This window comes from Lacerta agilis, chromosome 6 (genome assembly GCF_009819535.1).
Source record: "Lacerta agilis isolate rLacAgi1 chromosome 6, rLacAgi1.pri, whole genome shotgun sequence".
NCBI classification, from domain to species: Eukaryota; Metazoa; Chordata; class Lepidosauria; order Squamata; family Lacertidae; genus Lacerta; species Lacerta agilis.
In genome coordinates, this window is record NC_046317.1 from 75,767,898 (window position 1) to 75,791,522 (window position 23,625).

A 23,625-nucleotide genomic window follows, 5' to 3' on the forward strand; every position below is an offset into this window, starting at 1 on the left:
TAATAATTTATTTGTACCCCGCCCATCTGGCTGAGTCTCCCCAGCCACTCTGGGCGGCTTCCATCAAATATTAAAATACATTTAAAACATCACAGTTTAAAAACTTCCCCAAGCTTCCCTATTTTAAAACTGCATTCGTATAAAGCTACATTACCCGTTATCTGAGGCATATTCCACATTTATAAAATGAGCAAGATGCAGCAAAATACACACACGTGTGTTATTTCTGATTAACACCCACTGCATTTTCTCTTTTACACACACAGACACATTCACAACACACCGCATGCCCCACTGCTCTGCTGCTTATCTATGTTGTAGTCACAAAGAGAACAGATTAAAAAAAATTCAGTGGTTCACCCCCAAAAAATATGCTAATCCCCTTGGAAATATATTTAGGTCAACCCTGACTGTGTCACTCAGGATGAGCATACCAAAAGCATGTTGAAGTAATTCAGAAGGTTACAGAGGTTGGATGGAATAAAGGGGAAGAGAAAAATAATCAATAGGCCAAAACCCTCTCGTTTTTAGGTTTGAAGCAAAAAAGAAAAGAGTCACCCAATGAACACCCAGGCATACTATTTTGCCTGCTTCACAAGATCTTTGACAAATGAAAACTAGAACCTAATAATTTTCACCACAGTCTATGGCACAGATTTCAAATGTTTGATGCTCTGCCTGGAGAAATAAGAATATGCAATGTTTTGCCTTGCAGAACCCTCATTTGTTTTCAAGATCCGATGCCTGGTGAAAAGATTTTGGCAGGGCAAACATCCTGGCTGATTGCCATCTTCCTCCATACCACGATGTTAGTCAAATATACTTGCTGACAAGTTCTGCCAAAGGTAATTTGCAAAGTCAGGTTGGGAGAGAAAGCAGCCTGTGTAATAGGACACATTTGTGGCTACATCATCACATTCCCCAAGTTCTGAAGTAAGCAAAAGATTACAATGCATCCCCTACTCAGCTGGTTTTAGGACAAAGCCAATCTTTCTTGCCTCAGCACTGATAACGGCTTGGTGCTGGAAGTGCATGAATCCAGATGGAGGAGCTTTTCAACAAAGGCCTGAAATATCTGCCTCTAAAATCTAACTGATTGATTGCTCTTCTCTGGCGAGTAAAAATTGCCTCCAGGAGACTACGTGAATCCCCATTGCTCTGTGGTACGCTAAACGCTTTGCATGGAGAAGGTCCAAAGTTCACTCCCTGACATCTCCAGCTAAGCGATATTAGATAAATGATATTGTTTAACTGGATTAGTGATCCAGTTAACTTATCTTGGATAGCAAGGATCAGAGAGATTTCTGTTGCCAGTCAGAGGAGACAATAAGACTAGATAGTTTGACTAACAGTGAAAAGCCTACACATGTCCACTCAGAACCAACAGAGGGTCTTATTCCAGGGAAGATGGCATAGGATTGTAGTCTAAGTGCAAGAAATCTTCATTTTCATCTACTGCCCACCCTACCGAAGGGGCTTTTCTCCTCCCTTTTTACTTTAGAAACTTACTGACCTTGAACTCTGAAAATGCCTCTTGCTTGTCTGGATGAAGAATAGAATGGGCAATATGTAGTAGGACCTACCCTACTGCACAAAGGTAAAATTTACATTCATTGTTCTGCTCACTTTTACCTCTGACATTGGTCACGGCTGGCATGTGACCCTTGCGAGGGTGCCAAGAAGAGAATGCAGTCTTGGGCTGGAGAAGATTCTTCAGCCCTGCTTCTAGAGACTGAGGACCCTTGATCTGCCTGCCTTGCAGGACTTTCTTTCTCTTAAATGCATCAAGCCAGAAATTATGAAGCATCCTTCATCCATGCTAGGGCTGCTTCCCGTACTGAAGCTGCTTTCATTGTTGTCATTGGCTAGCAACCAACTCCTCACACATGACAAGGCATATTAAAAAAGGACGTTCTTGGATTTCATGTTAACTTGCTACTCTTTAATATACGCTCCCTTGTACTGTATGTCGAACAACTATTATTATAGGTTATTCATAAAATCAAAGATTTGTAGAGATGGAAGGGGCTCTGAGGGTCATATAGTCCAACACCAGAAAACAGATTCCCCTTAGGAGTGAAACTGTCAGAAAACTTTCTTACCACACTTTGATTTATAATTTTTTAGTCTTGCCCAGAATCAGAAAGAATTCATTTGTGCCCTTTATCCAGTCCACCAGTTTCCCCTTCTGGCTCCACACATATAGTGGTCCCCACATAGCCCCAGATGCAGACATAAGGGCTAAGTTATGCCGACATTACAATTTTCATCACAACAGTGATTATTGGAAGTGGTGGGGAGCACTTCTGCCATGGCAGGGTTTTTCCACTGACACCTTAAGAATGAAAAGGGAAGGAAAAGATCCAGCAGGATGTTTATAAGATGTTTCATTTGCCAATTTTATTCAAGAACGATACAGGTTCTCTCTTCAGAAGAAAGAGAAATGACATCAATGCTTGAGAAAAGGTCTTTATTTTCCTTATGGGTTCTATTTATAAACTGGAGCCTTGCAAATCGATTTAGTAAATACAGAGCTTTAAAATACTTCGGTGCACAAAAGAAGCTGGCAATGTGACTCCTGCAACTATGCTGATGCGTGAGCAACTACAGTGCCCAAGGACTGAACTGAGAAGTCGCTCCTTCACAACTGTAAAAACTCTCTCTCTCCCTTTGCCGTTATGCATTAAGAACCTGACCCCAGACACTTGAAGAAACCATAATTGTTCCTCTCTCAGATGGATAACCCCGCAATCGCAGACACATACACAGTCGGTCTCATTATTCACACAGCACATAAAATAAACCAGTCAATAACTTACTCTCTCTCTGTTCCCTTTCCTTGATGATAGCATCCAGCCATTTCTGTTTGTCCTCTGCTGTCTTGGCCATACAGACGAACCATTTGTTTTTGGCAGTGTTGTGTATCTTCCAGCCGTTTGTCACCGTGTAACCATTGCTGTGGTAATCGGCTGCAAATACATAACAGTACAGCCAAGACTGTGAGTGGAAAGTCCTGAGCCTTCATGGAAAAGAAACTCACCTGGCATGCACACCTGGCACACAACACTGGACATTTTTCTTTATGTCACAGCCAGCAAATTGTATCTGCTGTGAAAGCTCCATCAGCATTTCTAAGCCGCTGTCTCCTGCTGGGACACTCTCGGGTGATATTAACAACAACTGAGTCAGGGACTGAAGACCACAATTGCAATGAACACTGGATTTTATCATGCTTCCAAAATGGAAACATGGCAGTGCAGGCTCTGACCTGTCACCCTCCACATGACAAGACATATCCTCAAAGTGACTCTTCAGTAAAACTACCTGCTGATCAGGAACGTTGGACTGATCCTTCTTGGGAGTTTCCATATACTCTAGCAAGCGTCCCCTCCCATCTACTGCTACAGCTAGTAAGCATTTTTAATGATGATTAAGGGCATCCAGATAGACGTGGTACCCTTCCCTCCCTCTCGATGATGAGTGAGACTTGAAGTGCAGTGCATGCTGAGGCTAAGTAGTGTTGAAACAAGATGCATGCCATGCTGTGGGGAAGGAAAGGGAGGTGTTGCTTTCTATTCACACAGCAAAAATGGTTTGCTCTAGTTTGTTTGTTTGTTTTTCAAATCCAGTGATTAACAAAGTCTTACAAAATGTTTCAAATCAGTCAACAGACTTTGCAATAGGACACACAAATGCCCTTTCCTGCACAGAGGCATCCAAAGTTATGAGCCTTGGCTAGCAAGATGAGGACATAAGGTCCATTGCCTCTTATTCCAGGAAGGGACAGAAGGTAGACTGGGATCTACTGTTGCATCTCTATGCAACTTGCAGATCACCGAAGACTTCTAATGAAAGCAACAACTACCGGTACTCCATCCCTCAAATTAGGCTGCTGAAACAAAAAACAACAACATAAATTGATTTTTGTGTGAAAGGACTTTAAGCTCCATTTTGGTATTGAATATAAATCTGAGCTGAGAGGCACCCTGTTCTTTAATTATGTCTATGTCTGCACCACGGGGGGTTGGGGACTAACAGAGATATCACAAAGCTTGAAGTCTGCCTACTCTTGTTTTATCCAATAAAGAAGGCAACTGTGCTCTCTTCTCTCTGAGAAAAGGTTCTTTGGTTCCTTACCTGTCCCATCTTCCACGTTCTCAACCTCCATGACTTCCGTGTTTATTCGGCCCCTGAAGATGTAGAGGGAGCCATTGATGGACTTGGTGCGTTTGGATGTCTTTTTCCCAGCAACTCTGCAGTAAGGAAAAGTGTTGTTAAGAAAAATGTCTGTTCACTATATAAATAGAAATGTGCTTTTTTACTATCTTTAATAGTGCCTTCTCCCGCAAATACGCATTCATTCTACTTCTTTACCATCCCTAGGGAATGTCCCATTTATCCCCAAGTTTTCAGAATCAAAAAGTGGAATAAAGATTCATTGCACATTTTAAAGATGCTTGTATGCATTTTTACTGATGTTTTAGCCTATAAACATGCCAAGCAACCTTGTTTTGCAGGTTAATTTAGTGTGGCACAAGTGAACTGATTGATTCATAATGTTGCCAGTACAACTTCAAAATAAAGGGAAGTAGCTGATACCGTATATATCTTGCTTTCAATCTAGCTGACATGTGGGACAATAGGTCTGCCCCACTAAACAAAAAAATCTGCATGCCAATTAAGTTATATTTAGCTCTTTGTGAGTATGCAACAACTCAATTAACAAATGCATCAATTCCTGCAATGAGGCATGCAGCCTCTGTTGGGCTACATGTCAATAAAAGCTGCACTCTGTTGTCAGTTTAAGCAACATGAAACTGCTTCACTTCCTAAGCTTTAGTGCTCTGAATGGAGGAACCATAGCACAGCATTAGACCGCATGTTTTGGGGCACAAAGGGGATTTGGGTTCGATCCCTGGCATCTCTGTCCAAGAACTTGGAAAGCCAATGCCAACCAGACGGCATTAGGCTACATGGACAAAGAGTCTGGTTTGGGATAAGGCAATTTCCTAAGTTTCTCCTTGCTTTGCTTGAGGGGGAAATCATTCAAGACTGACAGAGCTACTCTCTCGAAGGCAGAGGAGGTTCACCTGGTGGGGCAGAGCTGCTATGCTAGCTTCCCAGCAGGTGAGTCACTGCTGCTTAGCAAGAGGGAGAGGTGAGGGGTGTAGCAGCAGGGAGATTGATGTGGTGCAAACACAGCAGCTGAGCCAATTCAGTGGTCCTGCTGGTGTGTTTGCACTGCTCCAACTTCCCCATCACCTCACCCTGCTCCCTTCCAGTAAGCAACAGTGACTCTGCCCGTCCCCAACGAGCTGCCATATTATCACTTTTGTAATAAATTTTTGACCTTCCGGTGGTTTTGATGCAAAGACATTGCTTGGTGGCATTTAGTGTAGAGCTCATATGAGTTTTCTTCATCAAACTGCTTGTCACATTCCCCATGACTCTCAGGCCATGTAAACTGTTCTCACTTTCATCTGGCTGACAATAATTCTAACATCCCCATCTTTTGTACCAGGCAAATAGGCAAATACTTTTTTTACGTGTCTAGGCATCCCAGCATATAATGTAACTGATTTTTATTGGCGCTGCATGGTTTCTTTGGGTTTTATTGATCTGCTGCGGCTCATGCTTCAATGATTTCTCTGCCAATTTTACACTGTGCTTTATTGCATTTGTACTATTTTAGAATATACACCCCCCAGAAGATCTGAACTGAGTAGCTTGTAAGTTTAATACATTGTACCTACATTTATACAGTTTCCTAAACCTGCTCAAGTTAAGCTATTCAATGTTGTGACATTTTCTGGTGAGGCAGAAAGTATGAATAACAGGGGGAAGAATGGCGGATGTCACATGAATAGTTGCAACACAAATGTACAGCCCATCAACAGGAGAAGGCCTGATGTCATAGGGACATGCTGGTTGGGGCTGATGGGAGTTGGAAGTCCAAAACATCTGGAGGACATTGAGGAATGCTGATTTAGGCAGTAGTCCTAGATGCTACAGGGACCCAGGTGGCGCTGTGGGTTAAACCACAGAGCCTAGGCTTGCTGATCAGAAGGTCGGCAGTTCGAATCCCTGCCACGGGGTGAGCTCCCGTTGCTCGGTCCCAGCTCCTGCCCACCTAGCAGTTCGAAAGCACATCAAAGTGCAAGTAGATAAATAGGGACCGCTCCAGCGGGAAGGTAAATGGCGTTTCCGTGCGCTGCTCTGGTTCGCCAGAAGCGGCTTTGTCATGCTGGCCACATGACCCGGAAGCTGTCTGCAGACAAACGCCAGCTCCCTCGGCCTATAGAGCGAGATGAGCGCCGCAACCCCAGAGTCGGACACGACTGGACTTGATGGTCAGGGGTCCTTTACCTAGATGCTACGGGTGCTAAAAGCCTGAACTAATCACATAAGAAGAAGAGGACTCTGAGATTGAAGTGTATCTAGCCCAGAATCCTGTTTACTGTTTATGACTAAGACCATGGTTTGTTTGAAGCCGCATGGGGACCTTCCTTGTGCAACATGGGAAGGTTGAGGAGTGGTCAGGTAGAAATGGGTGCATATGGGAATGTATCTGCCCCCTGAACACTTTGAGCATGTGAATGACTGAATATGCCTACTGCTGTGGATATATGTGAAAGAGGCCTCAGAGTGGCATGTCTGAAGGATGACAGGCTGCAAGATAACTAAAAAATCAGCCTAAGTGAAAGCATAAGCTCACAGCTGCAACAGGGGAAAGCTGCATCCTATTAACATCATGTTAAAGCTTTATCTCTCAGTGCTGCATCCTATTAGGGTGTCACTTGTTCAGGCTTGCAGCTGGACAGCTACTACAAGTGGGCAGCCATTTATTTCCATTCTGGATCAGAATTTAAATAGCAGCCAGACAGATGAACCATCAAAAAATTAAAGTAGCTTTGCCATGTCTAAATATATCCTTCACTATTAGGCAACATGCTGCAGACTCTCCTAGCTTTTAATGAAAATCAGATTCCGGAGAACTGGGTAGTGCTTGCTATGGTTATTAGGGAAATATAAACACAGATTCTTCGGGGAGCTGAAAGTGTCAGAGCCGTCTTATCCGACTCCAAGCCAAACTATAGAAAAGTTGCTCACTGATGCCTGCTCTGTACAAACAAGAGCACTCTCTCAAAAGGCAACAGAACATTTTGTTTCTTAAAACTTAGTGTTCCGGGAAAACTGCCTGCAAAAAGGGAGGGGGTTTCATGAACTCAAACTACAAACAGAACCAGGAAGACTCAAAGAATAAGGGAAATAGTATAGGCAGGATCAGAAAGAAGGGTGTTAGGAGTTGAAGAATTTATTGTAAGGTGCTCATGGTTAGCAAACAGAGGGAAGGGGAAAATAAGTTCAAGATAAAGGAGGACATGAGTAGTTGAATCTGAAAACAAAGGACACACCATGGTAAAACAGAAAAGGTAGGAATACAAAAACTAATCTGGGAATTTGTCAGTATCAATCTTTGCTAACTGTGGCAAAGCTTTTGTTGGTGAAGTGGCTGTTGAAATCTCAGCTCCAAACACTTTCAAAAGATAGCAAAAGCTTATATTTATTGGAGATTTTTTTTAAGGGAAAGCAAAAAATGCATTACTTTCACAAATGATAGAGCTGTACCTCTTCATTGTTTTATGCACACTGCACCTGTTTGTGTCCCCCCCCCCCCCGCATCTGCTTTCTTTGCCTAAGGTATTCACCGGAATCCCTCTGCGTTCTTTCACGCCATGCTTGGAAAAACCTCAAAATTGTCATTGGCAATGTGCCCGGCTTCCCGGTGCTCCTGCAAAGCCACCTGCTCTGAGAAGGCCTGCAGCAGTAAACCTCACCTCCAGCACAGCGCTGACTCCGCACTGCATCGTCATTCTTATGACAAATGCCAGGGCAGCAGGCTCTGTGGTTCTGATCAGAATGTATGTCTACAGCCCTAGTTCTCAAAGTATGAGGTGGGTCTTCCTTAAGGAAGCACAACTGTTAGCTGCCCTCTCCTTTTTCATCCAGAAATAGCATAGCACAATTATGTCCTCTCTCTCTCTCTCTCTTTGTATTTCAGAAGAATCATGGAACTTAAGAAGCCGCACAGACAGGTGTGCTCACCTGGATTTCCGCTTGCAGTAAACGAGGAGGTTATCAAAGAGAAAGAAGGTTCTCTCCTGAATGTTTCCCGCTGAGATTTTTAACAAGGTGCCTTGGAGCAAGAGCTGGGTACAGATGTCTGTCAAGTTGGATCCCTTAAGCAGAAAAAAACACAGTGTCATCAATTCACCCTCTAATTGAAGTGGTAATCAACATTTCTACTTAGCACTCTTATATATGCTTATCACATTCATCTCTTGAGGGCTGCAAGGTGACATTACTGCAGTAAACCAGATGCTACATGTCCCTGTTTTATGTGGTTTCTCAGCGATCGTCAGAGCTAAGCATTCTCCCGTTTTTTAAGAAGCCAGATCAGGGTTGCCAACGCAACAGCGATGGGTGGCAGTGCACCCACCAATAAGAATATTCCTACGGGATCAGAACAGTGGTCCATTCAGTCCAGCATCCTGTTTCCACAGCACCCAACCAGATGCCTATGGGAAGCCCGTAGGTAGGACTTGCACACAAGAGCACTTCCCCCCTCCTGTGATTTCCAGCAACTGTGATTCAGAAGCATACTTCCCATTAGAATGAATCCAGAGCACGGCCACTGATTGCTATTTTGGTACCCGTGCCGAGGTCTTCAATAATTGCCCAATAAATCAGAGCTGTCAACCTTCCTTTTTTAGCATTGGGAAACGGCCATAGCTGTCAACTTTCCCTTTTTTTGCAATGGGAAACGGTGCTGGAATAAGGGAATTTCCCACAAAAAAGAAAATGGAGCTATTTTTATTATGATGATATATTTTTCTTTTTGTGTTTATTTTCTGATGTTTTTCTTGTTTTTTACTGTGTTAAGTTGTTTGTTGTTGTAAGTGTGTATTTGTAGATGTCTATTTTTCTTTTTTCTTTTTTGAAAATACAATAAATATTATTGGAAAAAAAAAGGGGGGGGGAAGTTGACAGCTATGCAATAAATGCGTTTCAGAAATTGAATGTATCTCCATTCCCCATTGAATTTTGACTGGATCCCAGACTCCCCTCACCTCCATTCTGGGCACAACAACAGTAAAGGAGAACAGTTTAGAAGCTGAGGGATGGTGCTGGCAAGCATGGGATCTGTGAATTCTGCGGTGAAGTCCATGTATACCAATGAAAGCTTTAACTTGATAGCAGTTTTAAAAAAAATCCTGCAAATTCAACAAGACCCTACTGCATCCAACTTTTGGCATGGCCCTATGGGAAAGCTGTGTGTGTGTGTGTGTGTGTGTGTGTGTGTGTGTGTTCTCTCTCTCTCTCTCCAAGGGAGGGAGTAACCTGTGAGGGTGGATATGAGCCACTATTTGCTGCACACTTAAATAGCCAGGTGTTGTACAGTATGCACACCAAATAAATTCAGACACTGCAGTACAACTGTAAACCATGCCATTTTGTATTTTGAGTTTTGTATCCCCCCCTTTCCACTTCAGAACACAGCATTCGAGGTGACTAGCCTACAAGATGAAAACAAATCATAGCAGTAAAATAATTATAAAGTTCCAACAAAAACAACAGAAGCAAAATTATGCTGCTGTTGTTGCTGTTGCTTTAAACGACAAAAGACGTTTTTGGAGGGAGCAAATAAAAAAAAATCACACTGTTGTCAGGTCAAAGGCTTGCTGAAACAAAATCAAATATTCAAAAGGTAACAGAAAACCAACAAAAAAGGAGGCAAGCTGGAGCAGAGAGTTCCACAAATGTGAAGGTCCTGATTATTATCTTTATATGTGGGCAAACTATGGCTTTTGTAAACCATAGTTTTTCAAATTTAGCTGCAGAAGCAAACTATGGTTTAACACTAACCAGGAAAGGAAAGGAAGCTTCGAATCTCCCTGCATGCGCGAGAGAAGAAGGGAGGCAGGAGCCCAGGAGCCCAAGGTTGCTCATGCATGCAACAGCAAACCATGGTTTGCTTTTTCATGCAAATGCAGTCAATAGGCATAAGTGAAAAACGGATGCAACATTTCCATGATTACTCCAAACTATTGAAATGAAAATTTTACCAGATCCAATGAAACAGTTTTATTTTTGTACATTTGCTATGCTTTCCCAAGGGCAGAAACACACAGGTAATCCTCCAAGCTGCAATGACTAACACCCAGCAAATCACCTGGCGAATACATTTCACAAGAGAGAAATGTGTTGTTTGTGTGCTTGTATGTAGGTATATTTCTTGCTCTGTGGTGTGACTGAGAGGGAGGGAGATGCTAACAGTGACTTCCTTATCTGCTGTTCAAACCAGACTAAGGAAGTGAATGAGATAATTTGACCTACTGATGTATTTCTGGGAAGAATAAAAAAGAGAACAATTTGGGGATTGTGAAACACATATTGTCAGCAGAATAGCTTCCTTTCCATTTTCACTGTACCCACATTTGCATCAGTTTCACACTTTCAGCAGCAGAATGGTAATGGGAAGACAAAGTATAGACAATTCAACAAATCTAATAAGAGTAGTAATAATAACCATCATTTATATAGAACTTTAGAGTGCTATGTGCTACATATACATCGTCTCAAAAACCCTTAGCTAAGCAATAGTAGCTCGTCTAAAACTACTTCATGACAGAAAGGAAATTTAAACTGGAAGCTTCCTAGTTCACAATTCAGCCTCAAAGCCACTGTACCACAAATACTTCCCTCTAACTCTAAATGAATGCTCTTGCTGATTTTTAAAAAAATATTTATTGCATTTATATCCCATATTCTTCTCCAAGGAGCTCAAGGTGACATACATTATTATTACCCTCCCCCCCCCTTTGATCCCCACAACAACCCTGTGAAGTAGGTTAGGCTGAGAGTCAGTGACTGGCTCAAGGTCACCCAGTGTTAGGCTTCAGAGAATCGGCTTCCTCCCCCCTTTGGCAGTAGATAAGCAGAACAAAGGAAAAGGGGTCTTCTTACCAGTTAGAAACTTTAATGATCACAGCGAGAGAACAAAGAATCCATTTCCTAGAAATGGCGGTGCTCCCAATTAAGGGTTCCACCCACTTCCTCCCACGTCACTACCACATCTTGTAACCTGAGCACGTAACCACTGTGCTCTCTGTGGCAACCTTATCAGCTCTTTTTGACCTTGGGCTGAGCAGATGAATGCTTTCCAGAGACAGTGAATCTGTTAACTCTCTTTCCCCCAGTGCTTCTTCTCCTAGCTGTACCCCATCCAGTATTTCCCAGCTTCTGCCTTCTGAACTATGTCCCTCTGCAAGCCACTGTTCCAAATCTATACTGTCCTCCTGTTCCTGGGAAGATTCAGGATCCTGATCATGAGCAGGGGGAGAGGGAGGGGAGGCTCCCACCATTCCACCTCGGTGCAGCCCTCCTTAGCACGGCCCCTGACACCCAGTGAGCTTCACAGCAGAGTGGGGATTTGGACCCTGAACTCCCAGGTCCTAGTCTGACACTCTAACCACTATACCACACTGGGTCCCAATATGTTTGCTTGTAGCAAACTGCCTATTTCCCATCCTTGTAGATCACCATTTTAATATTGACGATCAAGGGTTGTATCCAATGTTAGTTCTGCTCAGAACAGACTTGTTTAAATTAATGGACATCACTAATTGTCCATTACATTTATTTCAGTGGGCTTACTCTGAAGAGGATAAAAGCCTAAATATTAATGATTAAGGTAATGTTCAAGAGTGGCACTCTCCCAGAGAGGTTGGCTGCTGCTATCTCTGTGGTCTTTTCCACATCAATAAAAAAATTTCTGTTTTGGATTACAGCTCCTACTGGAACTGACAAGAGCTGTAGTCCAAAACATCTGGAGGGCACCAGCTTGGGGAAGGCTGTGCTAGCACCTGATCATGTTCGAAGTGAGGCAAAAGGACGAGATGATTAGAGAGAAAGCAAAGAAGTAGGAACAATTTAATTACTATGTAACTCCCAGGGCCAACACACATATCTACACATCTTTGCAACTTGTTTTGCGGACCTTTTAAAGTATTTTTAAAAGCAATCAGACTATTATGCAAACACAACATTTGGAAGGCCTTTGCCTATATATTCCTAGGTCACCTGCAGGTTACAACAATTTCAAAACTACATCGACCCAAGATAAACTCGCAAACTTAGATGTACATTTTGATGATTTTGTTTAATGGTGACAAATGCTGATTTTACCTTTTGAACTCTCCAAGTAATAGGATGAATTAGGGTGGACAGCCTTTTTTTGTAAAATAACACGAATAAACATATCAGAAACAGTTTTCGTTCCCAGAATGCGCACTGTGGGACATTTCAACCCTACAAAAATCAAGCCTGATCATGGTTTTGTTTAATAAAACACCACCTCCCATGGATGTCCTGGCAAAATGGCAACTGAGGTTTGAGACTTCCAGCCCAACTTGCCACCCACCCCCCTCAAAAGCCCCAAGTCATATCAAGTCCAGAATGGTATTACAACCGAGCCTGGAGACTTGCTGCGCTAAACATGGCCTCCGAGCTTTGTTTGCCGAGCTGGCTATCCAAAAACACACGCACAGCTGGATATCTTGGGCTGTTCAAGTGGCTCAAGTTGGATGCCAAGAACATCTTTGAAGGGGAAAATGAGCAGGCCTTAAAACAAAACAACAACGGCAATTGTGGAGTACGCCCAACAGTCTGAATATGAGGAAGTTTACATGACCTCTTGAAAGATGGCTTCAGAGGAGGAATCCTCAGCTGGCAAACATCAGGCTGGATAATTTAACTGTCAGGCCCACTGTTCTCCCGGCACCAATACATCCATGAAGTCATTTAGCAATCACAGCACCACATAGTAGAATAAAAGATGTACTCTTCTCTCCCTAAAGTCTCTACTTCCACTAACAGCCTCTGCTACAGATGTTCAACTTCCATATCCGCCAAGCGGTTGCAGAATCCCTTACTAGCTGGACTGATCAAAGAAATACTGTACTACTGATCAAATACATTTTTATTAATCATATTGTTGTTGTTGTTCAGTCGTGTCCGACTCTTCGTGACCCCATGGACCAGAGCACGCCAGGCACGCCTATCCTTCACTGCCTCCCGCAGTTTGGCCAAACTCATGTTAGTAGCTTCGAGAACACTGTCCAACCATCTCATCCTCTGTCGTCCCCTTCTCCTTGTACCCTCCATCTTCCCCAACATCAGGGTCTTTTCCAGGGAGTCTTCTTTTCTCATGAGGTGGCCAAAGTACTGGAGCCTCAACTTCAGGATCTGCCCTTCCAGTGAGCACTCAGGGCTGATTTCTTTAAGAATGGATAGGTTTGATCTTCTTGCAGTCCATGGGACTCTCAAGAGTCTCCTCCAGTACCATAATTCAAAAGCATCAATTCTTTGGCGATCAGCCTTCTTAATGGTCCAGCTCTCACTTCCATACATTACTACTGGGAAAACCATAGCTTTAACTATACGGACCTTTGTCAGCAAGGTGATGTCTTTGCTTTTTTAAATCATATTAAATATGCATAAATTTGTATATGGTTAAAGCAATCACTTTGAAGGGGGGGATATTTGTTTTTAGATGTTACATGCATAGATTATTGTAGGCTCTGTCTTAGAACGAGAGCAGAGAAGAAAAATCTGTGACCCTCGAGGTGTTGTTGGACTCTCAACAGCCCCAGACAACATGATCAAGTACCCGGTAGTTAGGAATGATGGGAGTCATTATCCAACAACACCTCGTTGTCCATCCTTGAACTAGAGAAATTTCCCCCTCGAAAGAAGAGGAGAATGCCACTTCTACGCTGGCATTTACCAATGCTTCTAAAAACCATGCAACACTTTTAAAAATCATGTCTGTTTAATTAGGGATGCATTTTCGAGCTTATAAAGAAGGCTTTTAATTGAATTTCAATTAAAGGATGCACCCCTGATTACTAGCTTCTATCTATCTATCACAAGAGGCATCTCTGCTAAATTTCCCTCTTTGTCAAGCTTATAAATAGCCAATCATTTGGTCTCCTGTGGTGAAGCATCTCTAGGCAATCAGGCAGGGAACATTCTTTTGCAAATTGCACTTGCTTATACCAGCTTTCACCATGTGCTAGCTGGGGCTGATGGGTTGTCCAAAATACCCCGAAGGCACCAGGTTGGCTGAGGTTGCCTTATGCAAACAGAACCCCAGGCCAATAGCATGCACCCCAATTTCATCCTCTTTCTGTACAAAGAATCATCTAAGTGCCTGTTCTTTACCTCTTTTAATGCTGAACCCTAGGTGATTCTGTTGACCACATAAAAAAGCTCCCCTGCATTTGAATGCAGTTGATTTTAGCAAAACACACACAACACAACACATATATATTCCAAAAATAAATGAATGTTTATGTAAAATAAAGATCATTTTAAGATTATTAAATTTAACTTTAGAATTCATTTTAGAGATAGTGTACATCGTTTTCTACAGGGATTTGGTTTGTTTGCTCTGTTTGGTGCTTGATATAAAGGTTCTGATATAATGGTTATATCATTTATATAATGGTTATACCATTATATTATATAATGGTTGATATAATGGTTTTACCTTTTTTTTTTACCTAGAATGGTTCTAAAATACATACTCAAATAGAATTAATATTTTCCATTTGATGAATAATCTTCATTTTCTACTTTTATTAGTATGTTATGAGTAGTACATTTTAGTGCAATGGTAATTGTTACCTGTCATAATTTGTATGGAATGCTGTGCTTTTAGAATTTTTATTTTTTAAAGAAAACAGCTCTCCTTAAAAACTTTCTAGTGTAATTTTTACAGCCATTTAATCTTACCATACATCACTTAAGACCAATGAGGGGGGAAATCCATACATGACATTTCAAAAAACAGAATGCACTATTTGCAAAAACCTGCCACCATGTCACGCAGTCAGAACTATGCATGTGCACTTGGGTGCAAGTCCCATAGTGTTCAATGGGATTTACTCATGCACACAAGCATGTAAAGCAGTGATGGCCAAACTTGGCCCTCCAGCTGTTTTGGGACTACAATTCCCATCATCCCTGACCACTGGTCCTGTTAGCTAGGGATGATGAGAGTTGTAGTCCCAAAACAGCTGGAGGGCCAAGTTTGGCCATCACTGATGTAAAAGATTGCAGGCTCATTGTTCCTCCAGCCATCATACCTCCCATCCTTCAATGTGAGACTGCAGCTGCTCAAGGGCTTCCAGCTTCTCCATCTGCCTCTTGGTCTCATTGATATTGGTGCACACTGCTTTCATTGCCTGTAATGCGTTCTGCACTGCCTGATAATCTGCATGTTTACTGGGTGTCCTCTTGGCGAGCTCCTAGAAGGAAAGAAGAGAGGGGAGAAAGAAATCAACTTCCAACGACACAAGATAGCCTCAGGTAATATTATGGAGATGAGAAATATAACTGTGGTGGTAAAACAACATCAAGGAATGTGCTGAAGCAAAGTTGTGTACACATTCAGGATGGGGAATCTGTAGCCCTGCATTTGCTGTTGGACTCCATCTCCCATCAGCCCCAGACAGCCCTTAGTCAGGGATGATGGGAGCTGCAATCCAACAATTCCCAGAGGACCACAGATCCCCCACTCCTGATGCTTTCAAAGGAAAATATTAGAATTGTGGAATCATAGAACTGTAGAGTTGGAAGGGACTACGAGGGTCATCTAGTCCAACCCACTGCAATGCAGGAATCTTTTGCTCAAAGTGGGGCTCAAACCCACAAACCTTAAATTAATGTCTCTTCTTGGGAGTACTGAAATGCTTACCGGTATAACCCTGGAAGTGATACCTTTAGGGCAGGGATGGGGAACCTGTAGCCTCTCAGATGTTGGACTCTCCCTTCAGCCCCAGGCAGCATGACCACCAGCAATAACTGGAGGGCCAGCACTGTGTCATGTCTTAGCCAGGGGAGTCCTCAACAGTAGAGGACCAGGAGGCCTTACATCAAGCCCTAGGTCAGGCTCCATCTGGGGGAAAGGAGCCAGGATCCTGTGACTAGGGTCCCAGAGTGAGCTCAGCCTCTGACATTAAGGCTGAATGGGTCCCAAGCCTGAGGGAAAGATGGCACCTTAAAACGCCAGGTGGAAACCCAACCAATCGGGAGAAGAAGTGTCCTACTATATGAAAGGTCTCCTTAGGAGTAAGACCTTCTTTTCAATGAGACATCTGTAGAAAAGGGAGCTGATAGGAGTCTGCGGAGGTTTGGGCACGATTCCAGCAGCTCTAGATCAAAAAGCCCAGGACTGGGCTGGAAGAGCTGCAGGAACAATGTCTATGTACCAGCTCTCTGCCCTGCTTGGTGGAAGTCCTGCCTGTGCCAAACTTGACCAAGGGTGATCATGGGCTGCTCCGATTGTGCCTCTTACATGACTCTTTGTTGTGACTCTGCTGGCTTAGACTCTGCCCTTGGATCAGCCTTGGGTACTGCTTTTGTTGCTGCACCATTTGAGTTGTTGCTGGTGGGTCCACTGTTTTCTCAGAAGCCCAGGGAGAACAGGACACTCTGCTTTAGGGCCTGCCAGTGAACACATCAGGTTCCTGCACCCTAGTCTTATTTCCCACCATTCATCCAAACTCAACTCTCAAAAACAATAGTCTTGCATCAGCTTGAAGACCGATACATTCACTATGTGTTAGTTCTCATAGACTAGAGCTCAGTTTATCAGGTGTATGAAGTGTTATCCTAAGCTGCAAGTATATATGGCCTGAGAGGTGACGTCAAACTATTGACATCAATCATGTACTGGCTGGACCACAAGTCTGGCACATGTGGCAGTGTTGGTGGCTAGTCCTGCATGTTCCCAATGGTTCTAAACACCAGAATAAGACTACAGTTTGTGTGGTTCAGACCAGAGCAGAGAAACTAGGTTAGGTTTGCTATGAAAAGCAACTCTGGAAAGACTCTGGAAACAGATGGTAATCAACAATGACCTGGGTTTGGCAAAGAGCGTAGCCCATGTCTACTTAAAATTAATCATCTTTTTCAGACCAATAACATTTTACAGCCAACCCCATTTGGATAAAAGATCCTTTCAATAAAGCCTTACTAAACTTGTTCGTTTCCTCCTGGTACATAATAGGGTGTTTAAAATGTGACATTTTTAGCCTGTCTGGAATGTTTCACATTCTTCCAATACTCCCATTTGCTTCTTATATTTAACTCTGATAGCTTTTAGCTCTGTGACCTAATGGCAAAACCGCTGCACAGCTGCCTCCTTCCACATTTCCAGAAAGGGGGCTTAAATGAAGTGAGTTTCAATGCAACTGGAAATGCAGCACCAGTTCTGTAACCAGGCTGGTGTATTTTCCGAGCATAAGTAAATAAAAGGAGAGAGAAAAGGAATCTACATTCTTTCTGAGTCAAGGTTATCAACCCCTGTCCCAAGAAACAGCTAATTCTGTCAACAAAACGCATTTTGATAACTGCATGTACAGGTTTTGCTTGTTTCGCTACTCTGATTATCACCCAGGTTAAATAAAAGCTTCTATAACAGACCTTTGTCAAGCAGATCATTAGTGTTGCTAGCAAAATGCATGTCTTTGTGATGGGCGTGAAGGTTTATTTCAGAGGTGGGGAACCTGTAACCCTCCAGGTGTTGCTGGCCAAAATTCGCATAATCAGTGACCACTAACCACAAGGGACACGGGTGGCACTGTGGTCTAAACCACTGAGCCTAAGGCTTGCCGATCAGAAGGTTGGTGGTTCGAATCCCCGGGACAGGGTGAGCACCAGTGCAAGTAGATAAATAGGTATCGCTGTGGTGGGAAGGGAAACGGCGCTTCCGTGCGCTGCTCTGGTTTCGCCAGAAGCAGCTTAGTCATGCTGGCCACATGACCCGGAAAAACTGTCTGCGGACAAACGCCGGCTCCCTCAGCCAGTAAAGCGAGATGAGCGCCACAACCCCAGAGTTGTTCGCGGCTGGACTTAACTGTCAGGGGTCCCTTTACCCTTACCTAACCACATGCTGGCTGGGGCTGACGGGAGCTGGAATCCAAAAATATCTGGAGAGCCACAGGCTCCCCCACCCTCATGTACTGTAGGTACCTTTAGGGGTGTGGACTCTGCAGAAAAGAAACATACACACACAACTGTGGTATTTCAGTAAGTGGGGACTGGACCACCCAATATTGGTGCTTAAGGCACTGAAGGCTTCAGTTGGCTCCCAGATACCATCAAAGCAAGTGGCTTACAATGAGCTCTCCTTGTCCGGATCAGGAGAAACTCTTCTTGAACATATATCACATGATTATTATTAAACCTTTGCAGGCTCAAAAACAACGACCTGGAATAGGCATGTGAAACTGCCTGAACCAATTTTTTAGGTTCTGGGAAAAAGCTGACAAAATCTTCCCGGAGTGAGATAAAGCTCCCCACCCCCAGCTTTTAAAATGCAGCTAAATTTTGCTAGCACTTAAAAAAAAGAAAACGAGCAACAGATTGCGAGGCCATGCAGGGTGAAGGCAAGCTACGACTGCCAGGGCATGGAAAAGGTATCACAATCCATCAACAGTACAGATGTGTCACACTTGGCATGTGACTATCCTGCTGCCTTAACAGCATAGATGACATATTTTGTTTGGCCTGAGTCAACATGCATCCTTCACTGGGTCCTTCTACTTCACTTGAGAAACCCGATGTTCATGCCAGTAATCCAGAAGAGCTCACGTAACCAGGTGAGCAAAGTGCTGAAAAACAATAACCCACCAACCACTGTCTATTGAGCCTCTAATTATATTCTTCCTCTTAATGCTTAAAACAGGAAAATTAAAAACCTAACGCCCTTCCCCCCCTATAAGCACATTATATTTCTGATAATGGAAATAAATAAACAACAACTACAAAATACAAACCAATTACTGCATTAGTTTTGATTAAATGTTAGGAATGCTCTCTGCTTCCTCAGTGAAAACAAAAGCACCCTCTTTTAGCATGTCTGGTCAGAATCCACTGATTCTGCAGCAATGTAATTTTTACAAAGTGAAACCTGCAGGCTCCTGGAAGCTGCAACTCCATCAGCTAGTTTCTATGATAACCATTCCAGGGGGAAATTTCACCCAGCAGCTAAAAAAATTTCAAAGTTTGCCTTACTGCTCAACCATACATTTCAAGCTGTGGTTATCAAAAGGTGTGGCGCACCACACAGGTATGGTAGGAGAGGACAATTGAAACATTTAAGCATTTCAGGATAGGATAGGATAGGATAGGATAGGATAGGATAGGATAGGATAGGATCATTCATTCATTCATTCATTCATTCATTCATTGCAGCATATGGCTAGATGTCTTTTCAAAATGAGAGCCAGAGTATTAAATGAGAGCAAGACCATCAAGACAATCCTAGTTGTGATCCAGAATTGCCATTTGAAGAGCGCAGATGGACATTTCTTGCTGCCAGCATGAATGGTTCAGCAACTCTGATTTGCAGTTTGAGTCAGGGGGTGTAGTGGACTAGCCCAGAACTCAGTTCCAGGGCAGGAACACAGAGCGACACAATGACCGGAAGCTTTGCTCAATCTCTTTGGATAGGCACACTGAAGTTTTCTGTGCGGTCACAGGGATTGCTGCAGAACTGAAGTCTGAACTTGGAGGCCCTGATCCACAACCTAAGAAAAGACCAAAAAGAAAAACACCCAAGTACATTACAAAGGCTTAATCTCTGGATCTGGTTCGAGATTAATATATTGCTTGCTGTATCACTGTTTTTGGTTTTATTATTTGTTTTCTTTGCCCGCCACGGATGATAAGACTAAGAAATGTTTATTGGCTTCCAGGAATTATTTAGATAGTTTTTCTACGTTGCTTTTTTAATTGCTTTTGTTTTTTCTGTATTGCTAAAGGCGAGTCTGTTTTGCTATTTTTTTAAGAGGTGCCCTGATAGCTTTCTGAAGTAGGATTAGGAATGTTTTAAGATTCACTGCAACACAAATGTTTAGGTTTTCCGAGGGTGAAGGTTGGAATGGCTTTGGGTTGAGAATTTTAAGGTGTCTGTGAGAACCAGGAAAGAAGAAGCCTAAGGGATGCTACTGAACTTTAGTTTTGACTCAAGGTGGTTTGAACAGGGATGCGGATTTCTGTTGGGGCTCTTAAACACGATTGTGCTGTGAGTGTGTACTTTTAATCATGGGCAATTCAATCTTGGACAGTGGTACCTTGGTTCTCAAACACCTTGGTTCCCAAACACCGAAAACCCTGAAGTAAGTGTTCTGGTTTTCAAACTTTTTTTTTGCAAGTCGAACATCCGATGCGGCTGTCAGCTTGTTTCCAGGGCGCCTGCACCAATCAGAAGATGCCCTATGGTTTTCGAACATTTCGGAAGTCAAACGGACTTCTGCAACAGATTAAGTTTGGTGCTTTTGTTTTTGCTATTTATTTTGTGTTTTTGTTTTTGAGGCATTTTTGGTTAATTTGTTTTTGCGACTGTGTGGAACCCAGTTCAGCTACTGATAGATCAATTGTGTGACTGCAGAAATGGATAAAAGCCCCCTATCCAAACAATGACTATCATCAGTGCAGGTAAGGAAAATAAATTAATCCATTTTGCATTGCTTTCTATGGGAAAGCACACCTTGGTTTTGGAATGGACTTCCAGAATGGATTGTTTGAGAACCAAGGTACCACTGTAATATGTTCAACTGTGTCTTACAAGAGCTGTTTTTAAAAAACAACAGCACTGGAAGGTGAACAGGAACTCTTTGGAAGGAAAACAGTGAGCTTGGGGTAGATTTAAGGGGCTTTGATATCCTGTGATTTTATACCTGCATCATTTGATGCAGACAATCTAAGAAATTATAGGTATGCATGCATATTTCAGATGGATTCTACCCAAATCAATTTCAGTCCTGCAAACATCCAATTTTATAGTCATGCCAAGGTCAGTATTATATAAAATGAGCAAGGAAAATGGTATGCTAGCAAAACTGGTGTGTGGTTATGAGATAGGAAGGAAAGGCAAGATGAGAAAGCAGGCAAGTGGACAGGAGTGGGTGTGTAAACATTAAGCCCAGTATGAAGAATTAAGCCCAGAGCAACAAGGTGCTAGCCCGAGGGTTTAAGATGCAACTGAAGTATGCACACACGCACATGGGTTGAAATGTACCAAGGTCCAAACTTGACCTGCACCATCCCAAGAACAGAGCAATGCTCAGGTGACATTCTTGACAGAGCAGATTCAAAGTGCAAAGAGGCCTTTTCTTGGTCATGCCAGGAGAACAGAAATGAGCACACAGCAGAATACAGAGGATGGAAAGAACAGAGCATCTTTACAAAACAACATTTTGAAACCAAACCCAGCTCTAGTATTTCCTCGAAGAAAGGATGTTGTTGTACAGAAACTGGTCTTGTTTTCGTCTCACCGCCCTGCCATCGCCCACTTCATTATCCTCCACACCAGATTAAACATCTTCGTTTGTATACTTAAAACAGGGAGCACAGCACATACTTTTGCTGATGAAAATTACCGGTACAACAATCCACATAAAAGTATTCCCTTGCTCCACCTCTTGAGTTTTCAGAACACTCCCTTCGAAGAAAGCCTGTGAGATATTTTATACAACAGAATGTTAACTCTTGACTTTTTTACTCTGCATGATGAAACACGGTTTGTTCTTGCAGAACAGATTTATGGAAAACCTAGGACTAATAGCAGGCGAGAGATTGCACCAATCAATCCCGTTTCCTGTTGTCCTCATGAGTGCAGTGGGATTTTTTAACAGCAAATTTAATGAGTCCAGCAGCAGAATGCAGATTCTGGAAATAAATCCAAGCAGGGCATAGCCAAACAAATCCTAGATAAGAGCCTGTAATTCAGTGATAAAACACTTGCTTTGCATACATAAAGTCTGAGGTTCAGTCCATGGCCTCTGCAGTTAAAGGGATATCAGGTAGCACAGGTGAGAGATGCTATTAGAGAGCCCCTGTCAAGCAAAGACAGGACTGGGCTAGATGAACAAATGGTCAAGACTCCAGATAAGGCAGCTTCAGATGTTCATAAACAAAGAGCAATGATAGCCAATGAATATGATTTGTGTTTCTTCCCATGCTTTGGATAACTTTTTTATATTTTTCTTTTGCATTGCTTCATTTACGATTTCAACAATACTGGTACGTACGTGGTGTTGTGAGCTCCTAATTATTAATGTTTCCTTGTGATATACCAGATGATGGCTTCAGCTGGAATCATGTGAAAACTATTTCTCCCCATTTTCAGACTGAATCACCAGACCCTGCCTCATAGAGACTGCTTAAATTAGCCACCCCTGCCCTAAAGATTCGCCATAGGAACAGCTATGTCCCGGGGAGCTTTGCAAGTTGGGCAGGTTCATCCAGCTTTGCCCTGACTTCTCAAAAGCCAACTGGGAAATGGTGCTGACTGGCCCAAAACCAGCTCCTGCACCCAAAGGAGCCCAGAATGCCAGCATGTCTCTAGCCTGAAGAGGTCACATTATGCTCCTCAGATGTGATGACACAGTATGATGACCCTGCTTCCCCTACACCACCACAGTCCATGTCTCCTAAAATGGGAGGCAACAAGTTTCAAATTAGGGTCCCATAATTGCTTCAAAGTAAATGCAGCCAATTTAAGCACACTAGGAAGGAAGGAAGGAAGGAAGGAAGGAAGGAAGGAAGGAAGGAAGGAAGGAAGGAAGGAAGGAGAATATATTCTGTAGACTGGCCTGCAAGCAGAGGTCTTTCCCATCATCAGCTTTCATCCATGAAGAAGGCAAGAATGAAACCTGTCAGTTTCTCCATGCAAAAAAATATTGCTCTCCCAGTTAAGCTACTTTCAACAATAAGCCAGTATTATTTTAGGCTGAAAACTGATTTTTAAGAATGAAAAAGAGGCAGGTTTTAATTTTCCTATAAGGCCGTGAGCTCACACACAGACTTCACCATAAATCTTGAGTTGGGAAATATTTTAGCACTTTAACCTCCAGCTAATTAGCACTATCCTCTTTTAACAATCCCGAAGGGGGAATAAAGGGCACCTTGTCAGATTTCCATCACACTTCTTATAGGCACTGCTTTCCATTTCAAATTTCTGACACCTACCATCATTAAGGCTTGCAAGCACCATGCTGTTTTGCATTACCTTTCAAGTGAATTTGGAGTCTGGCAGCTCAGCTCCTGCCTCCAGGTTATCCTTTCTCAGTAGCACAGGAATCTCCCAACCAAGGATGCAGCCTATAATTATCAAATGTGGTTTTCAAGTGGCTCATATTGCTGCAAGGCATGGAAACCAAAATAATACCAGCTTGAACTGTAGCCAGATACCTGCAAAATCCTGGATGCAAGGGGGGTGGGTGGGAATCACAGCAGGCATCCATAATCCCCACACCACAAAGTCATCAATCAGGTGACTCTGAGGGTGTGCTGCTGTGACCTACATATGCTGATAATGTTAGGGGGCAAGAGAACAGAGGTAAGCGCATTTAATTCCCACCCTAAGGATATGATTAACACATGATCACTGCACCACTACAACCACCAGACATCTGAGCTCATCGAAGTTGCCCTTTCTAAAGGGAAACAGTTCTTTTGGTGCTTGGGCTTCCATTTCCACTATGCATT

At 42.9% G+C, this 23,625-nt stretch overlaps 1 protein-coding gene across 1 annotated transcript in view; it reads right to left on the reverse strand.

The window, feature by feature from the left end:
* PREX1 (phosphatidylinositol-3,4,5-trisphosphate dependent Rac exchange factor 1) overlaps positions 1–23,625 on the reverse strand; it is a 227,142-nt gene that overhangs the window by 82,177 nt on the left and 121,340 nt on the right. Inside the window, exons 6-9 of the mRNA XM_033153506.1 lie at positions 15,213–15,374; positions 8,107–8,240; positions 4,138–4,253; positions 2,820–2,969 (exon numbers count right to left, since the gene is read on the reverse strand). Of these exons, the coding sequence (XP_033009397.1) occupies positions 2,820–2,969; positions 4,138–4,253; positions 8,107–8,240; positions 15,213–15,374 (562 nt within the window). The remainder of the gene's footprint in view (positions 1–2,819; positions 2,970–4,137; positions 4,254–8,106; positions 8,241–15,212; positions 15,375–23,625) is intronic.